At 47.7% G+C, this 15,071-nt stretch overlaps 3 protein-coding genes across 3 annotated transcripts; all 3 read right to left on the bottom strand.

The window, feature by feature from the left end:
* Positions 1 to 564: 564 nt before the first annotated feature.
* Positions 565 to 3,164, bottom strand: GGS22DRAFT_159603 (malate synthase, glyoxysomal). Its single transcript, XM_047960814.1, has 4 exons — positions 2,288 to 3,164; positions 1,435 to 2,170; positions 1,122 to 1,364; positions 565 to 1,065 (listed from the first exon to the last, which is right to left on the bottom strand). Exons 1-4 carry the CDS (start codon positions 2,646 to 2,648, stop codon positions 777 to 779), a joined length of 1,629 nt encoding a protein of 542 aa, XP_047819845.1. The 5' UTR covers positions 2,649 to 3,164; the 3' UTR covers positions 565 to 776.
* A 1,474-nt stretch (positions 3,165 to 4,638) lies between these two features.
* On the bottom strand, positions 4,639 to 6,704 carry GGS22DRAFT_159595 (L-Aspartase-like protein). Its single transcript, XM_047960813.1, has 3 exons — positions 6,602 to 6,704; positions 6,017 to 6,514; positions 4,639 to 5,919 (listed from the first exon to the last, which is right to left on the bottom strand). Exons 2-3 carry the CDS (start codon positions 6,444 to 6,446, stop codon positions 4,892 to 4,894), a joined length of 1,458 nt encoding a protein of 485 aa, XP_047819844.1. The 5' UTR covers positions 6,447 to 6,514; positions 6,602 to 6,704; the 3' UTR covers positions 4,639 to 4,891.
* A 708-nt stretch (positions 6,705 to 7,412) lies between these two features.
* On the bottom strand, positions 7,413 to 11,470 carry GGS22DRAFT_122705 (Pkinase-domain-containing protein). The gene is made up of 5 exons (XM_047958267.1): positions 10,698 to 11,470; positions 9,923 to 10,642; positions 8,163 to 9,871; positions 7,800 to 8,105; positions 7,413 to 7,736 (listed from the first exon to the last, which is right to left on the bottom strand). The coding sequence occupies exons 1-5, from the start codon at positions 11,342 to 11,344 to the stop codon at positions 7,516 to 7,518; spliced, it is 3,603 nt and encodes a 1,200-aa protein (XP_047819843.1). The 5' UTR covers positions 11,345 to 11,470; the 3' UTR covers positions 7,413 to 7,515.
* Positions 11,471 to 15,071: the final 3,601 nt, after the last annotated feature.

Raw genomic sequence — 15,071 nt, 5'->3', positions numbered from 1 at the left:
CGCATATCGTTGTTGTCGTAGCTGAATTCTCATAAGGCGGTGTCGGACTGGCAGCTTCGATGTTGACATGAAGCTCGACTCAAAAAAAATAGTTCGGTAACATCATCTTCTTGAAGGCTCTTTCCTCTGCGTCTATAAGACGACTAGATCTTTATGATCTTTATCGGCAATCGCTCAATTGCGAACACTGGTGTTCCCAAAAGGTATGCGAGGAAGTCTCCTAGTGACAAAAACATTCTGTAAGGTGGGTGTGACTTGACAGCAGGCATGAATGAGCCCATCGTGCCATGGATAATATTAGTTCCCAAGGAGGTTTCATTCCCATGATTTAGGGGTGGTTTAGAATAAAATAAAGAAATAAAGTTATGTATGTATCTTGTAAGAGGTATATATATGGCTTCGTGGAGAAGAAGCTCAAGAGCAGAAAGCCCAATGCGCCCTTAATATAAATAGCGAAACATTCTCCTTAACGGACCCAGGTCTATATATACATCAAGAACAGGGGCAAGTTTGCAACACCACGTCACATAACCCCAGCATACAGATAAATGAGTCATTTCCAGATTTGATTTGATTTGGTTTCATTTATATCATCATAGCATACAAGAGCCGTTCCAATACGGCCTATCCTTTTGGCCTTGATTGTCCATTATGTCCCGTCACCATTCTTATTCTCTTCCTTTCCTTATGATCTCGTATCGTCTCCCTTAGATTTATACTAATATATACCAACTAGATACCCGGCTTCCCCTATTTAGCAACACCTAGCAGGCTTATCATAGCTTACTAGCCGGTGCCGCGTTACCCACGGATGTGATCTCGTTATACAGCAGGGTAGTTAGGAAGTCGGCGTAGTCCTCGCCGGTGATCTGGCCGGCGAAGTACTGCGACGCGAGGGCGAACTTGTTGCCGGCTGGCGAGTTGGCCGCAAGCTGTTCCGTCTGCTCCTTGAGGAGCTTGAGCGCGTACGCCTTGTCTACCTTCTTGCCTTCGGCTGTCGTCACGCCATGTCGTACCCACTGCCATAATTGTGATCGAGAAACCTCGGCTGTGGCGGCGTCCTCCCTGTTTACCTCAGTTAGAATTAAGAGTAAGATGCAAAGGATGGGAGAGCCACGTACATCAAGTAGTTAATCGGCACACAGCCAACACCCCTGACCCAAGCCTCCATGTATCCCAACCCGATGTTCAGGTTTTTCCGGATACCTTCTTCGGTGATCTTGCCGGGCACGTTCATGTTTAGCAGGTCGTTCTGACCGATCTTGACATCCTCGCGACGTCGGAACAGCTGGTTCGGTGTCGGCATGTGCTTGTTGAAGATCTCGGATGCGATGGACGCTAGAGCGGGGTGAGCTACCCAAGTTCTACAGACTAATATCAGCACCGTCCAATTTATATAGTTTATAATAGGGGAAAGGGAGATGAATCGCATACCCATCGTGGCCAGCCCTGACCTCCCTCAACTTATCTGCGCGCACGCCATCCATCGCCTTCTCATTCGCCTCCTTATCATCCTTAATCGGGATTTGAGCCGCCATACCACCCATGGCATGGACACCTCTCTTATGGCAAGTCTGGATTAGCAGCTTAACATACGCATCCATGAACGGCACCGTCATTGTTACGCAGCCTCTATCCGGCAGCACGAAATTGCTGTTCTGGCGGAACTTCTTGATCGTACTGAAGATGTAATCCCAGCGACCGCAGTTAAGCCCGGAGCTATGATCGCGCAGCTCGTAGATGATCTCGTCCATCTCAAAGGCGGCGAGAATGGTCTCAATGAGCACGGTAGCGCGGATAGTACCGCGCGATATCCCGATGTAGTCCTGCGCAAGGTTGAACGCATCATTCCATAGGCGTGCTTCGAGATGCGACTCCATCTTGGGTAGGTAGAAGTACGGGCCAAACCCTGCCGCTACGGACTCGCGTGCGTTGTGGAAGAAGTACAGACCGAAATCGAACAGGGAGCCCGAGATCGGCTCACCGTCTACCGTAACGTGCTTCTCGTCTAGATGCCAGCCACGAGGGCGCACGATTAATGTTGGTAGCACCCTGTCTGTTCGCAGCTTGTAGTCCTTAGGTCCAATCTTGAAGTCTACCTGGCGTCGCACCGCATCGTATAGGTTTACTTGACCGTTGATCATGTTGTCCCACGTCGGGGCGCTCGAATCTATTCTTTGGGTTAGCCAAGCGCTTTTTCTCTCATCCCCTCCCCTTTTATCTTCCAGCATCTCCCGACTTTACTAGACGCTTCTATAGCCAGTATTGGTGATAGATCCGAGCTTACCTTCGAAATCGGCCATATAAGTCCAGACATCGGAGTTCAGCGCATTAACCACCATCTTGCGATCGGTCGGGCCCGTAATCTCTACCCTTCGGTCGACGAGACCGGGGGCGGGCGGAGCACCCTTCCATGTCGGGTTCTCACGGATGTGTTTGGTCTCTGGGAGGAAGTCCGGTAGGTAGCCCTTGTCAAGCTCGGCCTGGCGAATGATGCGGCGTTCTAAAAGAACCTTGCGCGTGACGTTGAAGGAGCGGTGCAGCAGTGCTAGAAAGGCCAACGCTTGCGGTGTGAGGATCTTCTTATGCTCGGGCTGGATGTCGCCCGAGATGGAGACGCCTTGGAGGATAGACTCGGTGGTCGCCATTGTGGTGGTTGCGATTATGATTGTGAGTTATATTCTAGCCAACCCTTATTTCTACTCCACCGAGATATGATATTCGGTTATACGTTTCTAGCTCCGACGAAGAGGATATGTGGAAATGTGTATAGATCGGCTTCTAGGACGAGGTATGTGTTGGAATGTGTCAAGGACAAGATAAGGGAGAGCTAAAGAGTAGGAGGGCAAGTCAATGGTAATATATAAGGTACCTTCTTTGTCTGATATCTACCTAGGCAAGAAAAAACTAGCGGGAAATCGGTTGTAGGGCTAGATATGGAGATACAGACGGGATTCCACGGTTATAAGAAAACGGACGACGACAATAGTTTGGACGCTACGGCAAGGCAATCCGCTTTAAAGTTGAAGCCTCCTTGCAGAAAGGGAGGGGTGTGTGTCGAACTTATGTAGGTATGGTACAGTATCTAGATTACTAGTCTATTACCTAGGTTGTTTGGGTAGTGTCTGAATAGTCTAGGCCTACCAACCTACATACCAGCCTACCTTGCTATCCACGGGTGTATTGTCGACTACGACATGAGGCGTCTCTTAAGCCTTTCCCCGTTCTGGGCTCGGTTGGAAGGAGGGTAGATGACTGGCTACGTGATGTTGATGTAGCCGATTTAGAAAGGAGGAGAGATACTTTACTTACCTAGGTATTCAAGCTTGTGAAAGTGTGGGGGAAATATGCTCTCCATGACTCTAAGAGGTTAACCTAGGAGGTTTGTCACCCTATCATCGCATGGACATGGAAGGACATACGAATGTCTATCCGCATATATGAAGCTTTTAGTTGTTGTACTTAGTTAAACCCTTCACATGTTAAGTCGTCAGGTCGGGAAAGATCTAAGTAAAGCTCTTACCCCGGCTCTCATTCATTGGTAAAGCACCTGGCATTCCCCAGCTCCCCAAGGTTCTTTCCCCACATGTCAATTGAAAACGGCAAGCTGAGCTGACTCCTGCATTATCATTGGTCCTTTATGCCGTAAATATGGAACCCATCCGTCCGACGCTCATAAGGAACCGTATTTTATCGATAATTGGTATTTCACAGTTCGTTGATCATGACGGCATCAATCCAGTATCTTATCAATTACGCCGTACCTAGTCCTACAGTACCAGCTTCGAATAACCCCTCAGTTCACAAACAAATTCAAATTGTTACAGCCAAGGTGTTCGCAGCGATGTCGCCATCCGGTAAGGCTCCCGCTGTCGGCTTTTCCGAGATAGATACGAAGTTACATAGTTGAAAGGGATATTTTAGATAATGAGAACCCAGCAAGATTGCCATATGCATAACGCCGACCCGAAGACATGGACATTGACAAGAGCAGTAAGCTAATAGGTAGGATAGGTAGCTGAATGTCGCAATGTGATTGGATGATTCCCTGGAACAAATCATCGGTTGGGGGTGACGTAGCCTTCTAAACCTGGAATTTCCGAAATACCGAAAAATTCAATCCTCCCCCGCGCTGCCGAGGTCGGATGGCAACCAATTCTATGTCCTAGATCGGGTGGGTTGCCGAAAGTACCCGAGCCCTAGCCCCAGCTAAGAGCTGACCTAGCAGGTTAGATACATCTATTATCGTGATACTCACTGCAACTCATCCAATCCTACGGAGCTGCTTAATAAAGTATTGTAAGAGAATGGAGATAATGAGACTGGTGAACAGTCTAAAAGAACCTCCTCATTCTTCGTGCCAATTTAGATCCGAAGTTCGGTCCCCTAAGTGTAGCCGACAAGGTTGTTGATATCAATTTACTCTATTTTTTACTCATATTTATATACAATCTGCGACGATCTGCGAAAGTCTGAGGTCGCTATTGACAGTGGACTGCACAGTAAAAGCGATGCGTTAGCAAATGCTTAGGTAACGTCTTGCTGAGGAGATTGGTGATGTTGACTGTGATAGGCTGCCGCCTTCTTCTCAATCGCATCAAGTTCAGCTTGAACGTATTGTACGACGGGCTCAACTACCTGATGCACCTAGCCCTTGTAAGGCTTGGGCCCGACCATGAGTTCTGGCTTGACGAGCGTGTCGAATTCGTCTGAAGTGAGGGCATTGAGTTCCATGGCGCTGTCTTTTAGATTTAGACCCTTCTTGTGCGCGTTCTTGGCAACCTTGGACGCCATGTCGTAACCGATCTTGGGGTTGAGGCAGGTAACCAGCATGAGCCTAAATATTTCAAAGATTAATAATTGTTTCTTGGAGTATTGAGTTTTGATGAACTTACGATTCCTTCATGATGCTAGAAATCTTCTCTTCGTTGGCTTGGAGACCCTCGACGAGGTTCTTCTCAAATGAGCGCATGCCATCCGACAAGATTCTCACGCTGTGCAACACGTTTCGGATGATGAGGGGCTTGTAGACGTTGAGTTCAAACTGGCCGTTCATGCCACCGATGGTGGCAGCAACGTGGTTACCCATCACTTGGGCGCAAATCATGGTCAAGGCTTCACATTGTGTGGGGTTGACCTTGCCAGGCATAATGCTGGAACCCGGCTCGTTTTCTGGGAGAATAAGTTCACCTAATCCGCAGCGAGGACCGCTACCTAGGTATCGAATATCCTGGCCAAGCTTGGTAAGCGATGCAGCCAGCGTGTTGAGGGAGCCGGAGGCTTGGACAAGAGCGTCATGTGCAGCGAGCGATTCGAACTTGTTCGGGGCCGTCTTAAACTCGGTTCCCGTCATCTTGCTGACTTCCTCGGCGATCGCCTCAGCGAAGCCCTCGAAAGTGTTGATTCCTGTGCCTACAGCGGTACCACCCTGAGCAAGCAATCTCAGGTCTGGCAAGGAACTCTCTACTCGCTTGATACTAAAGTCTAATTGAGCTACGTATCCCGAGAATTCCTGCGCCAAAGTTAGAGGGGTAGCGTCCTGAAGATGAGTTCGGCCGATCTTGATGATCTTCTTCGCCTCGAATTCGTCCACCTTCTTTTGGAGCGCATCCCGGAGGCTCTTTAGCGACGGTAATAGCTCGCCCTCAATCTCGAGAACGGCAGCAATATGCATGACGGTGGGGAAGGTATCATTCGAAGAGGCGGATCGGTTCACGTGGTCGTTCGGGTGTACCGGCTTCTTGCTGCCCTTTGTACCACCTAGGATCTCGATAGCTCGGTTTGAGATGACTTCATTGGCGTTCATGTTGGACTGTGTACCGGAGCCAGTTTGCCAGACGACGAGGGGAAAGTGGTCGATGAGCTTGAGGTCGGCCACCTCGGCGGCGGCTTGCTGAATGGCCTTTCCGATCTTCTCATCTGTAATAGCATAGTCGCAGCATGTAAGCCAACATCCCGCACATGTGTAGTTAGGGCGCAATGCGCTCTATGTAGGACATGTAGGGTTATGGCATACCAAGTCCATATCGCATGTTGACGGTGGCCGCAGCACCCTTTAAAATACCGAATGCTCTCACAATCGGAGGAGGCATTCGATCTTGGGGCTGGTTAATACGGAAATTGGAAAGTGATCGCTCAGTCTGAGCTCCCCAGTACTTGTCAGAGGGGACCTGGATCTCGCCAAAGGCATCGCTCTCTGTTCTCGTGTTGGCAGCCATTCTTATCGTTGTCGCATGTAGGTTTCTCTGAAATCGTAGGGAATATGTCGGTTTAGTAGATATGTTGTGTATGTTGCTTCTAGCAGGAATTGAGGATATCGGAGTAACACATGACGAAGAAGATGCGGAGGCGGAGGCTTTGCATGTGGAAAGTAGGCGCGGAGCAGTCCTCGGTCCAAACCAACTCCTAGCTTGGCCAGCGGCCGTAGGTCGTACCGATCGCAGCATGACGCAGTAACGCAGTAGTAGCTTCCGAGGTCCCAAGATCAATTGAAAGGTTCGAAGTGACCAATTGGCTGTCTTCTATCAGCTGACGGATTCCCGAAACGGATGGTAGATCTTTCTATTAAAGATCCGGTTAAATTTAAGGTTCTGTAGCGTACCTAAAGGAATAATTTGTTTAACTTGTTCGACGAAGGGAGCGCGAACGATAGAAAAATGAAGATTAAAAAACGCTCAATTTTTGAAGATGCTTTAGAAATGCTCCTTCTATCATAGATAGGCACAAAATGCCCTAGCTTTCCTATTTGCCGGTCGCTACCAAACAGTAAGCCTGTTCCATTCGTCCATATACCCCTGTCATATTCCAATGTGGGAATTCGGACCGGAAACACCCGAACAATGGTTTGATTATGTAAGGGTATAGCCCCAACCTTCTTGGACTACATTACATAATCAATTAATCAGCCACACGGTACCTACTACTGGGTATTCAGGAGTACAGAAATGCGTATGTCCCCAAGTTCACGAAAGCCAGAAAAAAAGAAAAAACGACGGACGATCACCCATCAAAATGGTTAGGTAGACGATACAATCAGGCGAAAGGGGGGGCATTGTATTATTATCTAGGTACCGCCATGTACCGGTACACGTCTGTGAGATCCCGTGTCTTAGACCATCTTGTTCAACGCGGAGCAAAAGCAAGTTTACACTGCAACGGGAGTTATCTGTACAACCTCCGTCGTCCGTCCTATACTTTGGTCCTTGGATCCCACCATCATTACTATCACCGTTTTTCTTTCCTGCTTTTTTCCTTATAAAACAAAGACCCGCGGAGAATTGCCAACGTTCGCCCGCAAAACCATCAAACATCCCAACATGGTACAGTATCAAGTAGACCTTCACTATTCAGACTCTCTCAACTGCTTACTCCAGGTATCCATTCCCAATGTGTGCAACCAACCACTAAAAAACCCCGCAAGTGCCACGGATAGGTGAAATAGGGGAGGCCAATGGAACCAATGTGTGCCCAAATGCTCGCATCCCGACTATGGCCGAAAGCCTAAGTAGAGCCGTATCACGAGTTGAGCGTCTTTATCATCATCTTCGCTTTGTATTTGTCTGTGACCAGCATGTCACGTGCGTCGAAGACATCCTCCATAGTATCGACCACCTTGTTGAAGGTGGTAGCCGCTCCTCGTTCCTGGGTAAATCGGACAATGCACAGCGGGTTATGATTGCCGTGCTCAATAACTGTCATAATCTCCGCAGCAAATGAAGCCTCCTTCAACCCAAGATCTGTATAAACCATGTTTAGTTACCCATATCTTCGTACGTTCGAGATATCGGTTGAAGACTTACGATTCTTTTTGCCAACACGGGCAAAGACAAGATAACGTTCCCTGTCCACTACAACACCCCTCATTCCATGACGGCGCCACTTCTTCAATAAGATCGAAAGTTCTTGTCGAGTGCGGAGTTTGGAAAGCGAGAAACATATGTATCTTGTTGCTGGTTTGACTCGGAATAGACGAGCTAGCCAGCTTTGCTGAGGCTCGATGTTGCGAGCTGCAGTCTTATCATCCCATTTCTTACCATGCGATGGCTGGGATAGGTTACTAAACGTGCGCGCACGTTCATATGGAGTAGAATCATCGTAATCGGGGTCTGTAATTACCATTAGATTTCTCGTGGTATCTCGATAATCGCGGGAAAATAGCTTACCTGCAAGCGAGAGCTTTAGCTGACGCTGTTCCTTGCTTCCACGCCACCAGGCAAAGCCAAAGCTCTTCTTTTTCGTTTGCAGACTATCTTTACCAGTAGATGAGCTGCTATCAGTACGATTGAGCTCGGGGTTGCTCTGCTCGAAATTCTCAAAGATGCTAGCTCTATCCTTAGAACCGCGTTTAAACCAGGATGTCTTCTTCTTCATAGTAGTAATAGAACTCTTCTCGGAAGGTTCTCTAGGAATTGAAGTTTTCATCTCGGGTTGCTGATGAATCATTGACTCCGGCACAATCGGAGCCTTTGGTTTGGCACCGGGAACTAAGGGGGCCCGCGGTTTGCTTGCTTGATGAGAAGGAGAATATACTACGCGTATAGTATTTCCGTGTGAAGCCAAGTACTCCAGCCCCTCGCCCTCATCAATTGGCATATTGTGAGGCATTGAAGGCTCGGGTGCAGAAACAACCCGAGGTTTATCCTCACCTCTATAGTAACCATCTTCTCCCGATGCCTCGTTAATGGAAGGCAAGAAAGACATATCGGATGCGCTGCGTATAGGATCCGTGACTATTCTGCGCTCTGCATCTGCCTTTGCAGACGAGCCATAGCGATTGCATGGTGATGATTGAACAGGAGACCCAGGGATTTGGCCGTACATTCGATCGGCTCTTCCCCGTGCCGTGACATAGTCATGCGTAACTACGTTTCTTGAAGACGACACCGGCGGTGGTTGTCGCATATCCAATGGTTCTAGGCTTATGTTGACATTCCCAGCACCGCGAATGGTCAGAGTTGTAGTCGGGCTTGGGGTCCCAACCAAGATGTTTTTCGCATTCTCTGAATTCGGCGATGCGACGGGGGTATTAGTCAGATAAGACGAATTGAAAGCGTCGTCACAGTCCTTTGCAATGCTGCAACTAAAATCGTGCAAATCCTTCATCCAATCTATATCATGGACATTGACTTGGGAGACGTCAGCTAATGATTGTGTGCCCGGGCGGCACCTTCCAGAGTTTCCAGATAGCTTGGCCCTCTTACTAGGACTCTCGGGGCAGGAAACGTGACGATTCTGGATGGAATCGTCTCCAACAATGCTGACAGGACGGTTGCTTGCCTGGCCCTGGTCAATCAATCGTCTCTGAGCATGTGGAAACTCGACACCTCGCTTGGGAAGCGGAGCTGCTCGCTGGTACGAAATTTCCTCTCCGCTCATAATAGACTTTAGAGAATGTCGCGAGTTGCGTCGTGCGGACGGAGCTTTTGCGCTTCGGCTTCCTTTGCTACGCCGTGAGTGCGTAGAACTATTCGTTTTTATCGATCCGGCGCGCATGTTGGTATTCTTTGAACCTCGTGTCGAAGAAGTATTATTACGGTGAATAGTAACCTTCGCTTCACCAGCAATGATATCATCCATATTAAGAGAAGATCTATACGGATCATAACTCTTGACGGTATTGCCGCCATCTGTATTGGCACGCTCTAGGGTTACGCCGTCTTCATCAGTAGCGACATTTGAAATGACAGTGAAGCGCGATGGAGATCGTCCACTCTTGCCTGCAAACTCGACCGTTGTATATTTCTTCCTCCAGTTGGGAGGTTGCAGGTGGTGATAATCGCTGGGAGAGTACGTGATATCGGTACCGTAGTTCTCTAGTCGTTCCTCTCTATAACTATAGAGTAACCAGTAAAACATTTTGAATTCATTACGCCTGTTGAAATATGTTAGCAAGGCTGACGCGGCACAAAGATATCGAACGTACTCCGAATTGGTCAGCAATGATGCCAATTGCTGCTCTGAATAGGTATGCCACACAGACTTCAACTGTCTCAGTGTTTGCGCATCGACCTCACTAGCGGGTACTGGATCGTAACGGGCGTTGTTGCGAAGGATAAGAGCTCGCTCTCCCTTATTATAATCATCCAAGTAATCGTACTTGCTCACCAATGGGTGCTCGAAAATTCCGGACGCAGACAGGCGCTTCTCAGGGTCCTTTTCCAACAGACAACATATGAAGCCCCTCATGTCTCTGCTGACCCAATTGGGTATCTCGTAATGTGCCTTTTCGACTATCACAAGGAGCTTTGACACGTTGTCATCATTGAATGGTAGAGCATGGATGACAGAGGCGTAGAATATGACGCCGAGACTCCAAATGTCGGCCTTATCACCTCGATAGGGCCCCGGACGGACGAGTTCAGGGGCAGCATAGTGCGGACTTCCGCATGACGTCTTCAACAAATGATGAGGACTTTGGTGCAGTGCCGACATGCCGAAATCGGTGATTTTGAGTTGTTTCTCCTTCGTAATGAGGATATTCTCCGGTTTGAGATCACGGTGACAGATGTTGAATGAATGCATATACTGCAGAGCGCTAGCTAGCTGACGGAGAAAAAACATTGCCTCAGGCTCGGGCAGGCGTCCATGGTCATCAAGGTAGCCGTAGAAATCGCCACATTCAACGAACTCCAGAACAATATAACTGCGGCTTATATTAGTAGTTGAATATACCTGAAGATTGAATATAAATGACGTACATCTCTTGGTGATTTTCCCAGATGTCATACAACTTGACGATGTTGGGGTGATTGATCAACTTCAAGATAGCAACTTCTCTTTCGATAGTGAACGGGATACGATTCTCTGTCTCGTACTCCTTGCGACTGCGATCCCAGATATCAAGTTCCGCTATACTTCCTGGTTGTGTGTTATGTCGCACATCCCTCGATAGGATCTTGACAGCAGCTAACTGTTGAGTAAACTTGTGTCTGACAAGGCGAACATGGGCGGCTGAACCAAGACCTAAAGTCTTGCCGAGCTCCCATGGTCCGACGTGGGTCTTACGACGCTTAGGAGTTGAATCTTGTGATTCGCGTTTTGCGCCCTCCGCATCATCCTGCTCAAGTGGTTCTATAGCTGGGGTAATTAGAACAGCTGGGGGAGCTGGAGGAGCTGGTGTACGTAGGCTACGTCGTGGATCAACCTTCGAAGTAAAGCCTGTGGTGGGACTAGCCGGCTGTTGAATGTATCTATTAACAGGATGCGCTCCTAAGGGGCTAGGTTGAGGAGCTTGTATATGATGAACTTTAGAAGGCCGCGCCGAGGAGGTGTTGATTACACGGGCAGTAGCATCTCCTAAGGGAGGGCGAGAAGGCTGACCGGTTGAACCACGTTGGCCAGCCATTTTCACAGCTAGGAATATTTAGAACATGAGTCCAGATGGATGTCCCAGGTGAATTATTAGAGGTTGGAGTAGCAACAATGGATAGAGGGTATAGAGTCGGAGTGAGATGTGTTTGAGAAAGTAAATAGAAAGTGTGGTTGATGAACGTACCAAGGTTATCAAAGGGATGATAGCCTTGGTCTAGAGTAAAGATTTGTGTGAGGTCAGAGTAATAGTTGCGACGCGACGCGATGCGATGCAATGCGACAGATTATTAAAGAAGAAATAATAGAAAAGTCAGGTGTTGAAACGGGATCGTCAAGTGCACGATAACACTTGCGGCAATCCCGGGAGTATGAAGGAGGACGGAGGAGGATGGAGGAAGATGGAGGAGTGCGTAGTAGAAGATGGAGAAAGTAGAAGAGATAATCAATTGAAGGACAAAAAGAGGGTTGCTTCCAATGCAGAGCATAGAATCTGGGAATTGGATGCCCAAGTTTTGGAAGTTAAGAAAAGAGAGGTGAAGAATGGTAGGTGGGAGATTAACTGAAGTGAAGAATGTGGTGTTTTATAAAAGCGTGTCGAAATCAAAGACACCAGAGTTACGTATCGACGTACCACCTACGTATGTAGATACGTACTGAGTACCAAGGTGTTTGGTGTGAACGTTGATTAAAAATGTTTCGGCTTCCTGGATATAAATAGTAATTCTTTTGGTAAGTGGATGAACGTAAATGAAGGAAAACGTTTATAAGTGTCGAAACCTGGAAGTCTTGAGGTTCGTTCCTGCCTTCCGTCGGTTGAACTTGTCAAGCTCCAGTGCTGCATGCTAAACATATGTGCCGGGGACAATAAAATACCACTAACTTCCTGTATCGTCCCAGTGAAGCTGCATGATATTAGATACCTTTGAATATGTACCATTTACAGTCCCTAGCGTGACTCCGACCTCACTTTCACTTCACTCCATCCACACTTACGGTAGGTACCTACCCAAGGAAGGTATTTTAGTCATTATAGAGTATTTCATACTCAACTTACATAAATTTCTCCTATAATAGACAAGGTTAGTTCACTGGTCTGAATTATACTTGAGGGGAATGCGATGATAGTCCATAGATATCGCGAGATGTTTATATAGTAGGAGTCGTCTTTAGTGTTATGACGTTACTTAGAGCCTTACAGTAGATCCCTGCAATTCAGCCTCTAAACCCCTGAAGGCTACATAGGTACATATTACTAGCCGCAGTAGACTCACGCATGTCTTTCCTAAATCGGTAAAGGCTAGGTAGGTAGATTTTAAGTAAAGTACTTAGTTACTTACCCCAACTACCCCCACCTTGAACGCGTCTACGGCACGATTCTTTAAAGGAAATCGCGTCTTTGCCTGGTGGATATTCTTAATCCTTATCATATTATCTGTAATTCGATCAGCGCAGCCTACATACATAACTTCTTCTTATTCAAATTGTCCGAGATATATGGCAATTTTGAGTGCTGTTAATATCCTGCGGGAACCCTCAATTTAATCAACTCGAAAATCCCCTCAATACACGTACAGCTAGCCATAGCTGATTACACACTTTTCAAGATTATGTCGTCCCACCGTCGGTCAAGGACTCTGGCCGAGGAGGGAAATGACGAGCATTCCTCGGACTCGGATATGCCGAAACAATCACCACATAATACTACAAATGGAGCTTTATCAGACGATGACGACGATAATGATAGTCGACGAGTCCGAGATCGAAACCGAGGACATTCTCGACGAATGCGGATAAAGAGCTCACCATCGGCAGCCGACCGTCAACATGGCATAAGTGAATTCCAGACCGGTGCCATCGTACGAGTTCTAGTCGAAAACTTTGTCACCTACGAGCACGCCGAGTTTAATCCCGGCCCAAATCTCAACATGGTCATTGGTCCAAATGGCACTGGCAAGAGTTCTCTAGTTTGTGCTATTTGCCTGGGCCTGGGCTTTCATCCGAAACATCTAGGTCGGGCGAGCAACGTCGGGGAGTTTGTAAAGCATGGAAAAGAAACCGCTATAGTTGAGATTGAATTACAGAGCTCACCAGAAGAGCGTTCCAATCACGTAATCCGTATGCAGATACGCAAAGAAGACAACAAGACGAAATGGTGGCTTAACGGACGAGACTGTACGCATCAGGCTGTTAAGAATCTAACGAGCGAATTACGCATCCAAATAGACAACCTTTGCCAATTTCTACCTCAAGATCGAGTTGCTGAATTCGCCGGCCTTACACCTATACAACTTCTTCACGAGACCCTGCGAGCCGCTGCTCCTGAAAAAATGATTAAGTGGCATGATCAACTGAAAGAACTCTACGGGAAACATAAGGAACTTAAGAAGAGGCTAGATGGCTGTGCTGAGACGTTAAAGGGTCACGAAGCACGCCAGCAGGGATCGCAAGCTGATGTGGACCGATTACGCGAAAGAGAAGCTATCCAGAAGAAGATCCAAGACCTCCATAGCGCTCGTGCTATTGCCGAGTATAACACTCTTCGTCGTTTAGTGACCGAGGCAAAACAGAAGAAGCAGGACGCCTCCAGGAGGCTTCTGGAACTAGAACATGCTTGTGGGCCTGCCTTCGAAGCCGTTAATCGAAAGCAAGAATACCAGCAAAATATTGAGGTTGTTGTCGCGGAGCGTAAGATTGCATTGAAGAATGCCGAGGCGGCATGTGACCGACTATTACAAGCCATAGAGGCTCAAGATGAACGAATCAAGCATCTTCAAAACAAGAGGGTTGCCGAGGACAATTCCCATAGTACTAAACGATCTGACTTAGCAAAGATTCGTAGGACGATTACGGATCTCGAGGCCAGGCTACAAAACAAGCCTCCTGAGTTCGTTGGCTCGGAATGGAACCAGAAGATTGTAGGTACCAATCTAATCACCAGTGTTCTCCTATACTGACATATGTAAATCTAGCGTCAACAAGAGCATATTTTGCGTGAGAACGAGGCAGAGAAGCGTACACTTCGTACCCAATTCGATGAGCTAAAGGATCTTAACACGAGGAAGCAGGAAGCAAAGTCCATGGCAGCAAAGGACTTAGAGGCTCTGAATTCCCAAGATGGCCAGAAGCTTGCCTATTTAAGGAGAATGCATCCAGATGCTGCTAAAGGTTGGGATTGGCTTCAGGCGCATCAAGATGAATTTGAGAAACAAGTATTTGGCCCGCCCATGCTCGCTTGTTCCGTTACAGATAAGCGGCTCTCGAACCAAATTCAATCTCTTCTCGCAAATGAAGATTTCTTCTGCTTCACCTGCCAGACTCGAAACGACCACAAGAAGCTAAGCTCTCAATTCTTCAAGCAATTGGGGCTCTCGGTAACCATTAGGACCTGCGGAAGCGAGTTTGCGTCGTTCCGACCAGCTATACCCAAAGAACAAATTCGTAAGATGGGTCTTGATGGATACGCTATCGAGTACCTAGAAGGGCCCGACCCGGTTCTCGCAATGCTCTGCTCGGAAAAAAAGTTGCACGTCTCCGGAGTTGGTTTTCAGGACACTACCAATGACCAATATACCCAGATAGCCAATTGCGAGAGAGTTCCTAGCTGGGCTACCAATACTACGGTGTACCGCATTACGAGGCGTAGGGAATACGGAGATGGTGCGGTCTCGACGGTTACCAGGCGGGTCAATGCAGGTAAGTTCTGGACGGACCAGCCTGTCGACCATGCCGAAAGAGTTGCGTTGCAAAAACGAATCAATGAA

This window comes from Annulohypoxylon maeteangense (assembly GCF_022496945.1).
Source record: "Annulohypoxylon maeteangense strain CBS 123835 unplaced genomic scaffold GGS22scaffold_6, whole genome shotgun sequence".
NCBI lineage: Eukaryota > Fungi > Ascomycota > Sordariomycetes > Xylariales > Hypoxylaceae > Annulohypoxylon > Annulohypoxylon maeteangense.
This window is presented reverse-complemented; position numbering and strand designations above follow the sequence as displayed.

Coding starts and splice junctions, on each gene's coding strand:
- GGS22DRAFT_159603 (XM_047960814.1), bottom strand. CDS start 2,648: ATGGCGACCACCGAGTCTATCCTCCAAGGCGTCTCCATCTCGGGCGAC. Junction 2,171..2,287: donor TTATATGGCCGATTTCGAAG/GTAAGCTCGGAT, acceptor CCCAAAGAATAG/ATTCGAGCGCCCCGACGTGG. Junction 1,066..1,121: donor GTGCCGATTAACTACTTGAT/GTACGTGGCTCT, acceptor TGAGGTAAACAG/GGAGGACGCCGCCACAGCCG.
- GGS22DRAFT_159595 (XM_047960813.1), bottom strand. CDS start 6,446: ATGCTGCGATCGGTACGACCTACGGCCGCTGGCCAAGCTAGGAGTTGG. Junction 5,920..6,016: donor CAACATGCGATATGGACTTG/GTATGCCATAAC, acceptor ATGCTATTACAG/ATGAGAAGATCGGAAAGGCC.
- GGS22DRAFT_122705 (XM_047958267.1), bottom strand. CDS start 11,344: ATGGCTGGCCAACGTGGTTCAACCGGTCAGCCTTCTCGCCCTCCCTTA. Junction 9,872..9,922: donor TCATTGCTGACCAATTCGGA/GTACGTTCGATA, acceptor ATATTTCAACAG/GCGTAATGAATTCAAAATGT. Junction 7,737..7,799: donor CCGTGTTGGCAAAAAGAATC/GTAAGTCTTCAA, acceptor TGGTTTATACAG/ATCTTGGGTTGAAGGAGGCT.